The 16908-nt window shown below is 32.7% G+C and overlaps 1 protein-coding gene across 1 annotated transcript; it reads left to right on the top strand.

Annotated features, from left to right (window-relative positions):
* The first annotated feature begins 4807 nt into the window (after positions 1–4807).
* LOC134681790 (uncharacterized) lies at positions 4808–6388 on the top strand. Its single transcript, XM_063541436.1, has 2 exons — positions 4808–4841; positions 5219–6388. The coding sequence occupies exon 2, from the start codon at positions 5222–5224 to the stop codon at positions 5750–5752; it is 531 nt and encodes a 176-aa protein (XP_063397506.1). The 5' UTR covers positions 4808–4841; positions 5219–5221; the 3' UTR covers positions 5753–6388.
* The last annotated feature ends 10520 nt before the right edge of the window (positions 6389–16908 follow it).

Below are 16908 nucleotides of genomic sequence, written 5' to 3'. Positions count from 1 at the left end.
TGTGACCTACCGCATTAGACAGCTTACCGGAGTTGTTATTTCATGAGCAACACGACGGGTGTTGCATGTTGAGCAAGATCTGCTTACCCTTCCAGAGCATCTGAGATCACCCCTAGTTTTTTGGTAGGGTTCCTGTTGCTCATTCTTCAGTATTTTATATTGTGTCATGTGTACTATTGTTTATCTGTTTGTCTTTTTCATTCCTTATTATGGCGTTGTCATTTTATTATCGATTGATGAGTTTGAATACCTCTTTGTTATTTTCGTCTCTCTTTATATATAAATCCTTCGACGTGTAAACACGGACAAGTGTATGCATGAGTGTAACCTGCTTTCAGTTGTGGCAAAGTTTTTTTTATATTTTCTTAAGCTGGGGTCACACATTCACGATTTGTACTGCCGTTCTTGACAGGACCATTCCCGATTAACATTTGTCAAAAGTCTGATCAAGATCCTGTGAATCGTGGATGGAAATTCGATTTGTATCTTTCGCCAGGTAAAATTCGACCGAGTCTGTCACGACTGCGTCCCGATTCTACCGAATGTAATCCGACAGAGATCAGATAGTGACAAGACAGTGAACCGACGCTCACGGAAGTTATCCGTTCGAAAACTGTCGGCATAATCGGGATGATCAGGTACTGTCGGAACGTAATCCTATCACGGTCCGCTCTATCGCATTGCAAACGGCTTTGTCTGGTCTCAGTCGTATTGTATTCTGTTATTGTCGGGACTTCTCCAGATCATTCCCGTTCCACAGGACACCGTCCCGAATACACAGAACATTGTTAGGAATTCGATTCGATACAGCAGAATCTGTCACGACATAGGCACGATTGTAATCCGACTAGACAAAATCGGCTGAGTTTCCCCGAATGTTACGGGACGCACCTAACTGTCGGGGTGCTTTGCCGAACTATTAGGACCTTTCCCGACCAGTAGGAATCTGTTACGAACTAAAACGACTGCGTTCAGACAATAATAGGACATTTCAGATAATTGAGGATACTAATCCGACTTTTTCACTTTTCGTGTCGTATCGCTGTCTGATCTCAAACGGGAGCAATAATCGGCAATGTGTGAACCCCGCATTAACAAGCTTTTACATGTTCCATTTGTAATTTCTTCTTGACAAAATCAAAACAGGCATGTATACATAAAGTTCGAATTGATTTCAGTTATTAAACATTGAATTTTAATAGTAAAAACTTTGAATGAAAACAGTGCTATATCTTTAAATCTCTGTAAATAATGTTATTGTTTTAAATGTGTAATTTAGTCACTCATCAATAAACATGAAAACATGTATATCTTTAAAGATATACACGTCTAATTTACATAGTTTAAGCACCATTTTCAATGACTACAATTACACTATCTATGAATTTAATATTGGCTTTAATTTCTAAACACGGGAAAGATGTTTCTTATATGGAGATTTTGTGCAAGTATATATCAAATCATTTTCATAATGTCAAGTTTCATTAAGAACCGTTATCTCATCTATACAGTCCTTTCTACGACACTTTTCGGAAGATACAACAAATAATTCACTATTTTTAGCATTACTATTTCAAATTCTGCAAGACTGCATTTTAAACTTCTATACATGAGGCTAAATGTTAATTGTGCTTAAAATAACGAGTGATAAAAATGACGTCGTTCCCCCTTATCTGCCGGTTAATATATTTTGTAAATATGTATGATTTAAATAAGTTTTCTTAAAGGGGCACTAGCTGCCAAATTCATGTTCAGCGATTTGAATCAAATTTTCATAACGATCTAAAACATTCTTCCCTCAAAATTCTTATGTTGTATTTATAACGATCTAAAACATTCTTCCAAACTAACAAAAGTATAAAATAAACAATGTACATATTACCATGTATGATGTGTGTGCTGTATTACTAATGATTACATGAATAAGGTAGATACAATATTCAATCAATATTTTATTTAATTTACCTGTTAAGTACGATCTGTTTTCTTTATACATTAAGAACAATGAAGATCTATGACGAATCTTTATTAATATAACAACTGTCATTTTAACGTTTTGCTCTCGCGATAACTGGATTATGATATAGGTAAAATCCAGACTGTAAAAATCGATTAAAGGTCAAGTATACTTTTGAAACCTCTAATTTTATATTGTTGAAACAGTGATAAACTTATTTATGTAAATTTTTATGTAAAAAAAGTAAAATTACAAAAATACTTCATTCAGAAGAAAATTTAAAACAGAAAAATATTATTTTAAGTCAAGAACTTCCCTCAGTTAACAAATATTTGAATCATAACATAAAAAAGGGAAATATGGTATATTTTCGCAGGATGATACTATCGTTGATTACGGTTTTTGGCCAGGTGTGCCAATTTATGATGCGTAATTTATGCATTTTTGTTTGCAAAAGAGATACGTAGGAATCGTATTTGTATATTCCCTCTCAAGCCAAAACTGTACTTGAACTGTTTATCGGTGACTAAAGATCTATGCTAATTGTATTAACAAGATTCAATAATATATCGTTTTTATCAATATCAGTATGTATGCTGGAGTAGGTTATCTTATGGCAATACTAGCAAGTATGTCTGCTGAGTTAGCCGGAAAACTTCTAAATATTTGTACTGAAAATTGATGTGCAAATATGTTAAATGGAGAGCATGAAGCCTGTTTGATATGACGTGGTATAAATATATATACAATTTGAATAGTTAATAAGATAATTATCAAAGTGGATTACACAATTTGAAAATGAACAAGCAGATAACTTCAGTAGACTTTTTTTTGTTTTTCGACTTAGCTGTGACCCACAGTGTTTTTCATATATTAAATAACAGATGAGGTAACTTAACTATTGGCGTATTTACAGACAATAAAATTATACGATTAATCGGTTTAATTCATGACTTTTGTTTCAAGAAACCATTGACGCTTTCGCCTTCGACAGGTCCAGCGAAATTAACTGAGTTGATTCTCAAGTTAGGTTAATTTTCAGAGTATAAAATCACTGGTTTATTTGTCGGGCAAAACGTATTTGTATTTCCTATCTGAAAGTTTTCTCTTTTTGGCCTGTGATGTGAAACATCCCGCAAGCGTCATGAGCATGTAATGCGTTGCAAATTTTAAGTTAAATTCTTCAACAGTTCGTATCTTCATGAGAATTATTAGCTCATTTTTACAGTATAAAGAGGTATCGTGATTTCAATTTTATGTGTGATCTGTTTTATGCACATGCTTATTCAAATTGATGAATAAAGGAGCGAACAGAGTTCTTTGTAAAAGAAAAGTGAACAAGAACCAATGACAGCAGATCTACTATCTTATAAATAATATGAATAAATTATTTAAAGATAGTAGATAAAATTGGTACTAATCGTTCTCATATGTCGATTGTTAGAATTTGCGCAATGATGTTAATTGATTATGCCGGATTTATACGCTATAATGCGATTGCAAATTTAAAGATATGTTTGACCCTTATATTTCTTTGAATATTGAATCTAGGTACCCAAATGGATATAAAAGTGGAAATAATGTTATAATTTCTGGAACAGTGTTTTGTGATTTTACTTTTGTCTTTCTGTCCGGTAAACGGATTATAAGCATTCATTGATTTGGTTAAGCTGTACCTAGATTATGACCAATATCTTTTTCGCTCTTTTATCTTATTTTACTTTTTTGTCATACAATTATTACAGGTTAAAAGAAGTGTATCGTTCTTTATGTTTTACAATGGCGAAGTAATTTCTTTTGAGCACATTTACAGCGTCTTTGGTTGTTCGTCAGTTAGAACCAGTATGCAGTATAGTAAATGGCATTTATATACAAAGTAATATTGTTTAAAACTGTTACTTCAATGCCAACAGCATGGCAATATGAAAAAGTTGTTCCATTTTTTCTTTAAATCACATCAAATGCAACAACTTCATAACCATAGTAAAGAAACCATGCATACCATTTAAAAGTTACTCTTTGTAAATACAGATGTGTGTGAGTTACACAATAGTCATAGACAATTAATTTGGTTACGTACTGATTCACAGATATGCTCTCGATGCTCCATCTCGTTGAGACATAACTTGGAAATGTTACCTGTAAATGTACATATATGCAAAGCGATCAATTTGAAATCTAAGAAAAACCAAAGTGGAGGTAGGGGTAATACAGAATTATAGGTAAGTTTTGAGCTATTAGAAATAATAGGCACATAAACTTTAAAAATATGCCGCAAAGTCCAATATTTTGAGCTTTGAAATAGATGGTAGAGCATATAAATTTTCCATTCTAGAATATAATTTTATTTCAAAACTTCATATCAAAATTGGTACATTTTTAGCCGTGAAGTGAGTTCCTATGGAAAGTTGCATTTTTGACATTTATAGAAAAGAAACCTATAGAATTCCTACATGGGTTTTTCATGAAAGGATATTGATTCATAGATACTACTATATTAGCCTAGTATTTTGAAACCAACTTAAACGACAAATACATTGCGTAATTGCCTGGCTCTTATGTATGTGTACATTTTCAAAAGAAATGCACGTGTTTGAAAAGATAAAAACAATGCTTGTACATGAATATAACAACAAAGAGGCTCAAAGGGATATCGTATGTCATCAATATCATTCGAATTACATTTTAACTTTATATCCTAGTACACTTTATTGATTTGATCTTTTTGCTCGGATTAGTGTTATCCTTTTTTAAGACAGTACAATATATATATTAGTACATCCTGTACAATTTAATCACCCCTTACTATCTACATTTATAGAAATTAATCAAAGCAAAGGTTATAAAAGAAACCGCATTATCAGGTATATTTTGTTTTTACTTTGTAAGTAGTTTGTCTTTTGAAAGAAAAACAACTAGGTAGCTAGTTGTAAGGAATAATTCAAATTAATAGATAAGTTAACATTTTTATTTATCCTGGCTGCAAATTTTGAAATATTGAGTAATTTCACCTTAGACATTTGCATTTAGGTAATCATATTAGTAGGAAACAAAAAAAATGTTCGTTATTAGATTCTAAATGATTTGAATTCAAGAAATAAAGTATGTAATGGCTAGAGTAAAACTGTTTTTGATTTTTTTTTTATAGAAATGTACAACTGCATGGTCAATGAAATCTCGTTTCACATTTCTAATTCATCAAATTACCTTAATGACATTCTTCTAGAGACAAAAAATATATGTTATGCTTACTTGTTTCAGAAAATGGGAAATTCTATGAATATAACAAATACCTCAGATACAACTATCAGAGTTCTTGTCGCACCAGATCCTGAATGGAAAATTTCTGATATATTTGTCGGAGCAAACTCTTTTACCGTTGGAAAATATCAAGAAATTCATACTCTAAAAGACCTTTGGACTGTATGGAACAATATAATCGGACTTAAAGACTTTGAAAACAATTACGACATTGTGTCGCAAGTCAAATCGCTTTTTGATAAATATGGAATACAGGTCGGGCCAGGAAAGATGTGTAAAATGTATGATTCTGAAGTTTTAAATGTGGTTGATGACATCAAACCAGAAGCCTGGTCTGCAATGAAGGACACTCTAGAGGTCGCTGTTGCAGTTTTTGTTGATGATTGTAACGGTAATTCAAAGCTTGTTTATTATGAATCAGCAAGTAACTTATCTTGGAAAGTTTACAACAAGTATATAACGCGAATCATACATGGCACAATGTGGGAAGATGGGACAAACTATCATGACTTCAAAAAGATGATACAGAAGTAAAAAAAAAGATGTCTGATGCATTGATATCTGGTACTCTCAATTAACTCGTAATAAAAAGAACAATTAACAGTTTACATGGTATAGACAAATGCTTTTAATGCGATCTTTGGAGATATTAGACTAGAGCAAAACAACTTGCTATTTTATTTATTTGTTTATTTTAGATTGTTGTTTTGATCTGAATATAATCGTTTTGGTTGACACCAATTAATATTCATTAGAGATTCATGCACAGAGGCAGATTTAGAGGGATCCAGCTCCTTAGCTTTTTTCTCGGAAAAATGGTTGATTATAGAGGGAATCACTGAAGCTTGGCTGGAGCGGGGCCCCCTCTTAGGCAGTCAATGGGCCACCACTTATGAAAATTTCTGGATCCGCCACTGATACACTTGTGTATAGTGTCTATTTTGTGTTTTTAAACATGATTGATTTTGTTATATTTTCTTTACTTTCTTCGGGTTTTTTAAATGGTTATTTGTTCTTCATTGAACATCAAAATAATTTGCTGAATATGTAGTAAATGTACCACCATTGCGAGGGGATATATGATTCAATTTCTTGTATATTCAGGACAATTGTTTGTGTTGTCGTAGACCGATTATTTCATTAAGATGACTGTCCTAAGTCAGTGATCTAATGTACCACCTGAATGTACAGTAGTTGTCGTTTGTTTCTGTAATTTATTCGTGTTTCTCATTTCTCGTTTTTTATATAGATTAAACCTGAGACTACTATAACGTTAACGTACACTGTTGGTTTTCCCGTTTGAATGATTTTACACTAGTAATGTTGGGGCCCTTTATAGCTTTTTGTTCGGTGTGAGCCAAGGCTCCGTGTTGAAGGCCGTACATTGACCAATAATGGTTTACTTTTATAAATTGTTATTTGGATGGAAAGTTGTCTCATTCGCACTCACACCACATCTTTCTATGAACCGAAGATTTTATTTGGTGGTTTACAAAACGACTATCACAAAAAGACGAGTCTTCTATGTAAACAAATTTGTCCCGTTATGGGTCTGAACCTATGACCTTTTGAACTAGTTCTAAGTACACAAGTACGAGACTACCGACTTTATAAATAGGATGGGGAAATCCGGTTAATGTAATTGAAACAAGGATCTTATTCAAGGATGTTTTTTCTAAAGAAAAAAAAAAGATATGTTGATTTTACTTAAATCTCTACAAGCAGTGGACATTCAACGAGACTTGCATATTTAAAGATCAAGCCGATTCAAATATCGTTGTTGCACAACTGAAAATCGTAGTTGACGTTTGCAATTGGATTAAAACATCAATTATTTTAGATTTCATAGTTATTATCATTTATCGGCCTTGGTAGTCGATTGGTCCACTAATTGAATCACTAAACTGCCGAAGTTTGATTGTTCTCTCCGAGCACTCCGCACTCCAACTTCCTTCACCAAAAAGTACTGACCGCCACGAAATAATTCAATAGGCCATGATAGGAGGCGTGGATTAATTGATTGGTTGGTGTATAAAAATCTACTTTCAACACGATTGTGCTATTTCGGGACTGTCAGTTTTTATTGACATACTCATTCGCTGTGCTTAAACAGCCGTGGGTAACTTAAGTATATTAACGCAACATTTGTACCTTGTATATAGTTAAAAAAAAAATACCTATAATGGTTTACTTTTATAAATTGTTATTTGGATTGAATGTTGTCTCATTGGCACTTATGCCACATCTTCCTATATATCTACTTTTTAAGTCTTTGTCTCAAAATGTTTTTATTGTCAAGATCCGAGAATGAGCATAATGTTGAGGCGGCCGCCATATTTTCCAGAGGTAAACAATGATAATTATAATAATAACATTTGATAATATTAATAATGATAATAATGATAATAATTTTGTAAACACTAACTTTCGAGAAAAAAAAAGAAGATACGAAATATGAACTATCTTTACTATTCTTTTGTAAACTAGTACATTCTGTTCACTTATTTCGTAAAAAATATTCATAGATACGAAATCTTTATTTTTTTGTATTTCTTCGATTCAAAACTCTACCAACGATACCTTCAGGTAAGTGACTAAAGTTGTAATCAGTAAAACACCCCGTCTCCAGGAGCATTTGTGGAAATGTTCCTTAAATTTGAAACGACGATCGCGGCCTACCGAGTTTGACTTCTCGTCTGCATGGTTTGTTTTTACCTGAACAACATATGAATTTCATATGTGGAGCTGAATTCCTTATCTTCTAATGCACAGGGTATTTAAGATTATCCTCATCTTATTGCTCGGTCTTTGAGTTTTCTTTGTTGTGGTTTGTATATTATCGGTGTTTCTCTTCCACATGGCGTTGCTGTTTTCTTTTTTTTTTATTTATGAGTTAGAGTGTCCCGTTGGTATTTTTTTACTTCTCTTGTATAGTGTCTGAAAAATCTGTTGGGCGAATTCTGAAGCCTCTTGCACGTATCATATAAGTAGGAGATTTTCGGAATTTTACTTCTCGTATTTTTTTAACATGATTTTCCGGGTAGGAGGGGGTCAAGGATTGTTTTGGGGGAACAAGTGTTTCAATTTTTTTTGGGGGGGGGGAATAATTTGTTTTTGACCCTGAGAATATAAAATTGTTTTTTTTCACCCTCAGCTGCCACGATATGTAATGCTAAAATTGAAAGAATTATTTTTTTTCGATTTGTCGCCACAAACAAAGTTTGTTCGGGAAGAAAATGCAGAGCTCCCTACAGCACAGAAAATCAAATGGTTGCTGCCTAATGTCAACCTGAATATGATATATCAGTCGCTTGACATTAAACAAAAAGCAATCAATCAATCATATATGTGGTAACAAAAAATGAAGAAAATAGAAAAGTTAGTAGAAAATATATTACTATTTCATTTGATTCTTCTTGTTCATCTATATGAGGATGTTTTAAATCATCAAGGTAGTGTAAACCATGTTAAAAATTGGACAGATGTCAGAAACAGCTAAGAATAGATGATTCATTACATGTATGAAATAAAAATTTCCGTATTCTATTTATAGATTTTATCAAAAATATTTACAGCGTACCGAAAATTTTCAGTAAACCAAGCTCTTATCATAAGTTTAATCTGCTTCCATATAGTACTAGTAGGAGCAGGCATAATAATATTAACAAAAGTCACTCAAATACAATGCCAGGTAGGACAATTCTATTTCGTGTACAAGTAACTGAGTTCTAGACATAATATATATATAATTGAGAAAGGAAATGGGGAATGTGTCAAAGCGACAACAACCCGACCATAGAGCAGACAACAGCCGACGGCCACCAATGGATCTTCAAATTCAATGCAGCGAGAATTCCCGCAACCGTGCATGTAGGTGTCCTTCAGCTGGCCCCTAAAAAAAATTGTATACTAGTACAGTGATAATGGACGTCATATACTAAACTCCGAATTATACACAAGAAACTAAAATTAAAAATCATACAAGACTTACAAAGGTTAGCGACTCCTGACTTGGGACAGGCGCAAAATTGCGACGGGGTTAAACATGTTTATGAGATCTCAACCCTCCCCTAAACCACTAGCCAATGTAGATATATTAATATATAACTATAGAACACAACAGTGATATCGCGGGTCCGTGACTGAATTAAAGTATATAACAATGCGAAGGTCTTATTTTAGTAATGGTATTGTCATCTGATAAAGTCATGCCGATTATAAGATACACTATTTTCTCTGCTTTCAATTTTTTTTCTGTTTGAACCCGTCAACCTGGAACTTATCAATTATTGGTATATCAATTATTTGGAAAACGAAAGGTCCTGGGGCCTGTTTATCGAAGCTCTCTTAGGATTAGGACGTGTCCTAAGACCAACTTAGGACACATCTTAGTCCTAAATGGGTTTATCAAACATGGCGCAACTTAGGAAAATCCTAGGAATTGTCCTAACTTTAGGATACCAATTTAGGTGTCTTAAGATGGTCTTAGGATGGTCCTAACTTTAGGATACATTCAAATTTCATCGTTTGTTCATTTTCACGCGTATTATTTTTACAGCAGTAGTAAAAATAGTCGAAATTCTCCGTAATGATATGAATAATGCACGAGATTTGCATTTGAACTGTTAAAGAATGAAAATGTTACACTTCGAATTCAACTCTCCCCAAAACATGTTATGATTTTTACGTATTATATATCTTGTCTACAGGTATAATAGTTTGTTATTTTTTTTATTTGTGTGTCATGTTTTGTTTCATACATTTTAAATGTACAATTATTTTACAAAAAAATATTTATTACCTTTAATTTAAAACTACATATTAGTTTTAGATTCTTATTAACCATATTTGAAATAAAATTATTGATAAAATACATGTATGATGTCATAATATATATTTTTTTCATATTCGGTTTGTATTTTTTTCCCCGCCAATACTTAAGACATCAGTTAGGACGTCCTAGCTAACATACTCCTAAGATAGCTTCGATGTACATGCTGAGACGTGTCGTAAGTCGGTCCTAACTTTATCCTAACTTCTGTCCTAAGAAATTCTTAGGATCGATCTTAGGACAGTTTCGATAAATAGGCCCCTGGAATGGAGTATTTTTAATCAACAGCATTGTCCTATATTAATATTTATAAGTTGAATTATTTGATTCGATGTTTTACGTCATTCCCGCTAACAAGTTGAAAACTGTACCTATACGCCTTATTTTAAGTCCAGGGGTGGTGTTCTCGAAACTGTCTTAGGATTAGGACGTGTCCTAAGTCTATCTTATGACAAGTCTTTGTCATAAGTCGTGTTCTTGAAGCTCTCTTAACTAATGGTATATCTCAATTTTCGTCCTAACTTTAGGACACCCAATAAGGTGTCTTAAGATCATCCTATCTTCATATTAGCACAAAAAAAATTGGATTTCGCTTTTTGCTCATTATTTTACATGAAAATGAACATGAAATGGAACGCACCATCGGTTATTAACTCGTATATAAAGAAATTGTGCATGATTTTAAACTTTGAACTTCGTGTTTCACGATACGATATACACTACAAATTTAATTCTCATTTCAAAAGAAATTGTTTTCTAGTTTAAATTACAATCCTTTTTGATATAATTACATTGGTAATTATGCCTTTCATTCTATACATGTTATTATAAAATTTGTAAACAATTTTTTAAAATAATTTCGTCATTAATAAATGTTTTACGAAAAAATTACTTTAACGATTTAAAATTTCGACTTAGGATATGTTTAGGACATCCTAACATAAGATTCGTCTGAGAGAGCTTCGAGACACTACTTAAGAGTGTCCTAAGTCGATCCTAAGTCCATCCTAAAATTGGTCTTATCTATGACTTAGGACGAATCTTAGGATACTTTCGAGAACACCATCCCAGTATTTTAATTTAATATTCGTATTGTTATCTAAGAAAGTCTTACTGATTAAAATACTATAATAGCGGTAACAATTTGACAATGCTTGAATTTAGTTGTGTGAACCCCGTGATTAATTAATGACCCGTGTATATAGCAAAATCCTAAATACACCGTTGGTGCGCCTGTCAGATGCGGAACGTACAGATAAAGTAATAGGTAACACGTGAATATACTATTGGTATCAGTATCGGATTCGACCCGGAATTTGTTTATAATAATGGGCGATATTAATTATGTGGAAAACAAAAGGGTCTGGAGTTGTGTAATTTTTATTCTACACAATTGTCCTATATTAGCTATATATAAAGTAGAATTCTTTGATTTGTTGTTTTTACCCGATGACGGCTGACACATTGGACCTCGTTATTTTAGTATAACTATAGATGACGTATATTTTGTTATCATGTTGTACCTCCATCTTTATCTCAAACGAAAAAATAAAAAAATATGTTTTATATTATTGATCTTATTTTTCTTTGAAATAAACAGACTCAAGTTTAAAATACGGCTTTTTCGTAATTTTCCGTTAAAACAGGAAATCCGACAAATTATAGATATTAAGAAGATGTGGGATAAGTGTCTCCATTTAAGTCGCAATGCATAAAAAGTTACAAATACAGGTCAAAGTTTGGCCTTCAACACGAAGCAGTATCTTTTTACGCAAGAAATCCCGAAAGGCTAAAAAAAAAGAATTGAAATCGTTATAAATATGCAGTCGGAAACCATGCAGGTTGAAATAGAACAAAAGAATCGAAGCTCTTTGTTTGAGAAGGCGATAAATGTGTACTGTAATGTTTACTATAGTGACAAAAAAAAAGTTAAAAGAAACAAACAAAAGTAATATTTTCTTCTCAATTACGAAGTATTTTATTTTAAAAACACCATTTGCATAATTTTTCAATTCATCTAGTACATTGTAAAGCAGAACAATTATATATCAAGTCGACGAAATGGGTATCTTTCAAGATGGATGAAAAACATGCATAAGCTCCGTTTTTTATTTTATTTTATACCAAGGACGGAAAACATATCAATCTATCAGTTCAGTAATTTTCATGTCTGCCCTTCCATTATGTGACTCAAGAAAAATAAATAAAAAATAAGTAACAATAGTATCGAAAGGAGAAATTCGAGTGCACCTCGTAATGTTAGGGAGTGTTTGAGTTGAATAATTTGTCTTGATATCGTACAAATCAAGAATATTTCATACATCGTCTCGCTTCAGATTCTATTATTTTTATATATCAAAGATACAGGTTGACTTTATAACGTAAAACAATACAGTACTAAAAGATGCAATATATGGGTAAAGTGAAATATACCTATCTAATGAATCACAAAAAAAGAGTAGGGGGGTTCGAATAGCTATTTTTTTACTGAAAGTACTTGACGACATTCTTTCAAGTTGGATGATGAAAATGCATATCTTCGAAAAATTCTAATCGTTTGTGTGTGATAACTAGGGTGTATAGTCTTCATCCACTAAATAAATATAGTCTGCCCTTCCACGAAATATTTCATTAGAATTCTTTTTAAATGTTTATGAATTTTCAAAAATTCCACCTGACAACCGATCAGACAATAGTTTTAAGTTGAATCAATGCAGACAAGATCATTAACTGATGCTCATTACTTAGCTAGTTGATACATTTGTCCTTTAAAATACAACTGACATATAAGGATCGTAATGGTGCAATGTGGATAAATTTGTCGGTTTCAAAGAGTAAAACTGGTAGCGCGTCATCCCTACAGTGGCTTCCATTTCTACGATTATGAAAATGAAGTGGTGTAATGGGGAGATAATTTTGACGACGTAGAATCCTGACTGTATGTATACGTGTCATATGGATAGTTTTATTATGAAACATTTTTTTTGGGAAATCTTCCGACAAATATTTTTTTTTAAAGAATACAATTCTAAGTTATGTTACCATTGTTAGAATACCACATTAAAGACGTCTCATCTCGAATTTCAAATACCTTGAAAAAAAGATAATATGTGATTTTCATTCTGTTTATTATACATTCGTTTTGTGTCCGTTACTGCTCATGAACCACTGGAAAGAACTCACAGATTCTATATCTAATGGCGTATTTTTGCACCACCTATTTCATTTGATGAATTAATGATTTTTGGTGTTTCCTATAGCTAAACCAAAGATTTTACGAGGAACATCAAATGGTATCATTATGTGAGTTTGGTTCGTAATATCTTTTGATATTTTTGCTACAGTAAATGACATCTTGATAAAGATTCTGGTAATGTGGCTTCGGGGCAATGTTAAACAGAACTTTCAGAAATTTCCTTAACAGTGTTAACAGACCTATAAAGATTTACTTTAATAAATTGTGACTTTGATGGAGAGTTGTCTCAGTTGTACCCATACCACATCTTCTTATATCTATTAACTCGCTGGAAGGTTCATCGCTTCGTACAACAGAACCACCACGTGCACTATTATATATCAAATGTTAATAGCAAATCAGGAGTATGGCACTCCTTATCCGACAGTGTGAGTGCTGTATAACCAGTTAAGGTGGTATGGGTGTCTTTCGTTATTTTGGATTGTAAAAAACAGAGAATTTAAGGTCCAGATTTTCAATCAAGTTTGCAAAATTTGATGTTCACTGTTTGATAATTCGTAGCACTTGAAGTGATAGAGAATAAAACAAGTATTTACTCTTTCAAGTTTATAAGATTGTCACTTAACATACATAAAATACTAGTAAAATACATAAAATAGAAAAATTACAGTTGTCCATTTTGAATAGTTTAAAAGATAAAGTTATATTCGGAGTGCTATTCAGTTTCTATGCCCCCATTTACATTCTTAGCCTTCATATCAGCTGATCGTTGCAGTAAATATATGCATGCTATATTGGTCTAATCTTGTGTCTCTTTTAGTTGTTGTATATAAAGTATTTGTCATTTGTTTTGAATGATAAACGTCTTCTCCTTTATTTTAGGCGGAATTTTTCCAGTAGGAGGAAATCCATCATCTAAACCAGTATATATACCGCCACCACCACCCCCACCTCAGAATGTTCCAGTTAGTGATAAAAGGGGGACGCCAAATACAAGACCCAAAATTGTTTACACTTGATAGTAGAGTCCAGATATAACATTTAAATACATGTACATTTATAATATAGTGCTATTCATAGATGTTCTTACTATTACTCATACTCAAAAAGAGTGAAAATTTTATCTTATGACGCCAAATACTTATAAATCTATCATACTATTATTATATTATTCAAAGTATGGTTTGGCAAAATTTTAATACCTGTATAAACTTGCATGATTACGTCATGTAATTGATAAAAACAAAAAATCTGTTCGAATCCTTAAATATGTTTTATTTATGAAATTCACACATGTTTAAGATGATCGACTTTGTATAAAAAAGTGATTCCTACAAATGTACATATAGCAATCCCATACTGTTTGTACACATATTTCGCCAGAATAGGACATGTTTAATACCATAAATTAATACTCCTCATTCATTTATTTTTTTACGGTTACTTTCTATAATGATGCTATATTTTCAGTTGTAGTTGTTACATTATCAAACTTTGTTTAAAATCAAGACTGCCCAACCAATTTTTTACAAATAATTGTTCTATGAAGCGAGGGAACAACAAAAAAATGTCAGCGTTCATCCTTTGTCAGTATGTCCATCCACCCGACTGTTCGTCCTGTCTCTGACGTGTTCAATTATTGGCAGGGATTTATAAAACTTATATAGGTTTATATCAACTATTGATGCCTTGAACAAGTTCAAAAAGCAGTGCCGACTAACTTCTTCTAAAATAATTACAAAATTTGAATATTTTATATCGACACTTGCAATTGTTAGCGCTCTTATCTGCATAATAACATTAAGGGTACCAATTTTCCTGCACCAGATGCACATTTCGACAATACATGTCTCTTCAGTGATGATCATGGCCAAAATATTTGGAAATCCAAAGCTTATATAAAAGATGAAGAGCTATAATTCAAAAATTCCAAAAAGTATAGCCAAATCTGTAAAAGGAATCAGAGCTTTGCATGAGGGAGATACAATCCTTAATTCATAATAATTTCTAAAATATTTTGAAAAAGGGTGATACTACTAGTATTTGGAAATATTATTTCTATGAAAAATTGTACTGTTAGTGCACTTACTTACACCCCTCCTTTAAACGCGAAAACAAAATCATTTTTGCATTAAACCGTCCAAGAATTCTTTGGTCTCTCTCCGATCGGAATTTCTATGACGGGGAATTATAATGATAAATGAAAAGAAAATAGCGCTTTACTCTTTTACAACGCGTTCCGATGTATATAGAGGATGACTTTTTACTCATTCACAAGGTGACAAGGCAAAAAAAGGAGATAACTATGTTGATCGCACCTATTCGACCAGAGACCAAACAACGAAGATGTTTACATCCAATATAGTGCACTATTCGGCATAAGACAAGGACCCATAAAAGGCCCGTCATGACAAAAAGAGAAAGAAAAGAAACTAGAGGCTCCAAAGAGCCTGTGTTGCTCACCTTGGTCTATGTGAATATTAAACAAAGACGCATTTGAATTCATGACAAAATTGTGTTTTGGTGATGGTGATGTTTGTATATCTTACTTTACTGAACATTATTGCTGCTTACAATCATTCTATCTATATTGAACTTGGCCTAAGAGCTTCAGTGGAAAATGTTAGTTAAAATTTACAAATAATTGTTAAAAATTGACTATAAAGGGCAATAACTCCTTATGGGGTCAATTGACCATTTAGGTCATGTTGACTTATTTTTAGGTGTTACTTTGCTGTACATTGTTTCCCTTTACAGTTTATCTCTATCTATAATAATATTCAAGATAATAACAAAAAACGGCAAAATTTCCTTAAATTGACTAATTAAGGGGCAGCAACCTAACAGCAGTTTGTCCAATCCATCTGAAAATTTCATGGCAAATAGATCTTGACCTGATTAACAATTTTACTCCCTGTTAGATTTGCTCTAAATGCTTTGGTTTTTGAGTTATAAGCAAAAAACTGCATTTTACCCCTATGTTCTATTTTTAGCCATGGCGGCCATTTTTGTTGGTTGGCCGGGTCACGCCACACAATTTTTAAACTAGATACCCCAATGATGATTGCGGCCAAGTTTGTTTAAATTTGGTCTGGTAGTTTCAGAGGAGAAGATTTTTGTAAAAGATTACCAAGATTTACGAAAAATGGTTAAAAATTGACTATAAAGGACAATAACTCCTAAAGTGGTCAACTGACCATTTTGGTTATGTTGACTTATTTGTAGATTTTACTTTGCTGAACATTATTGCTGTTTACAGTTTATCTCTATCTATAATAATATTCAAGATAATAACAAAAAACAGCAAAATTTCCCTAAAATTACCAATTCAGGGGCAGCAACCCAACAACAGGTTGTCCGATTCATCTGAAAATTTTAGGGCAGTTAGATCTTGACCTGATGAACATTTTTATCCCACGTCAGATTTGCTCTAAATGCTTTGGTTTTTGAGTTATAAGCCAAAAACTGCATTTTACCCCTATGTTCTATTTTTAGCCGTGGCGGCCATCTTGGTTGGTTGGCGGGGTCACCGGACACAATTTTTAAACTAGATACCCCAATGATGATTATGGCCAAGTTTGGATTAATTTGGCCCAGCAGTTTCAGAGGAGAAGATTTTTGTAAAAGTTAACGACGACGGACGCAGGACGACGGACGACGACG

The sequence above is a fragment of the Mytilus trossulus genome, chromosome 8, assembly GCF_036588685.1.
Source record: "Mytilus trossulus isolate FHL-02 chromosome 8, PNRI_Mtr1.1.1.hap1, whole genome shotgun sequence".
Classification (NCBI taxonomy): domain Eukaryota; kingdom Metazoa; phylum Mollusca; class Bivalvia; order Mytilida; family Mytilidae; genus Mytilus; species Mytilus trossulus.
The sequence above is the reverse complement of the archived record's forward strand: the minus strand, read 5'-3'. Positions and strand labels throughout refer to the sequence as shown.

What these genes read in the sequence shown, in the direction of transcription:
- LOC134681790 (XM_063541436.1), top strand. Translation starts at nt 5,222, where the DNA reads ATGGGAAATTCTATGAATATAACAAATACCTCAGATACAACTATCAGA.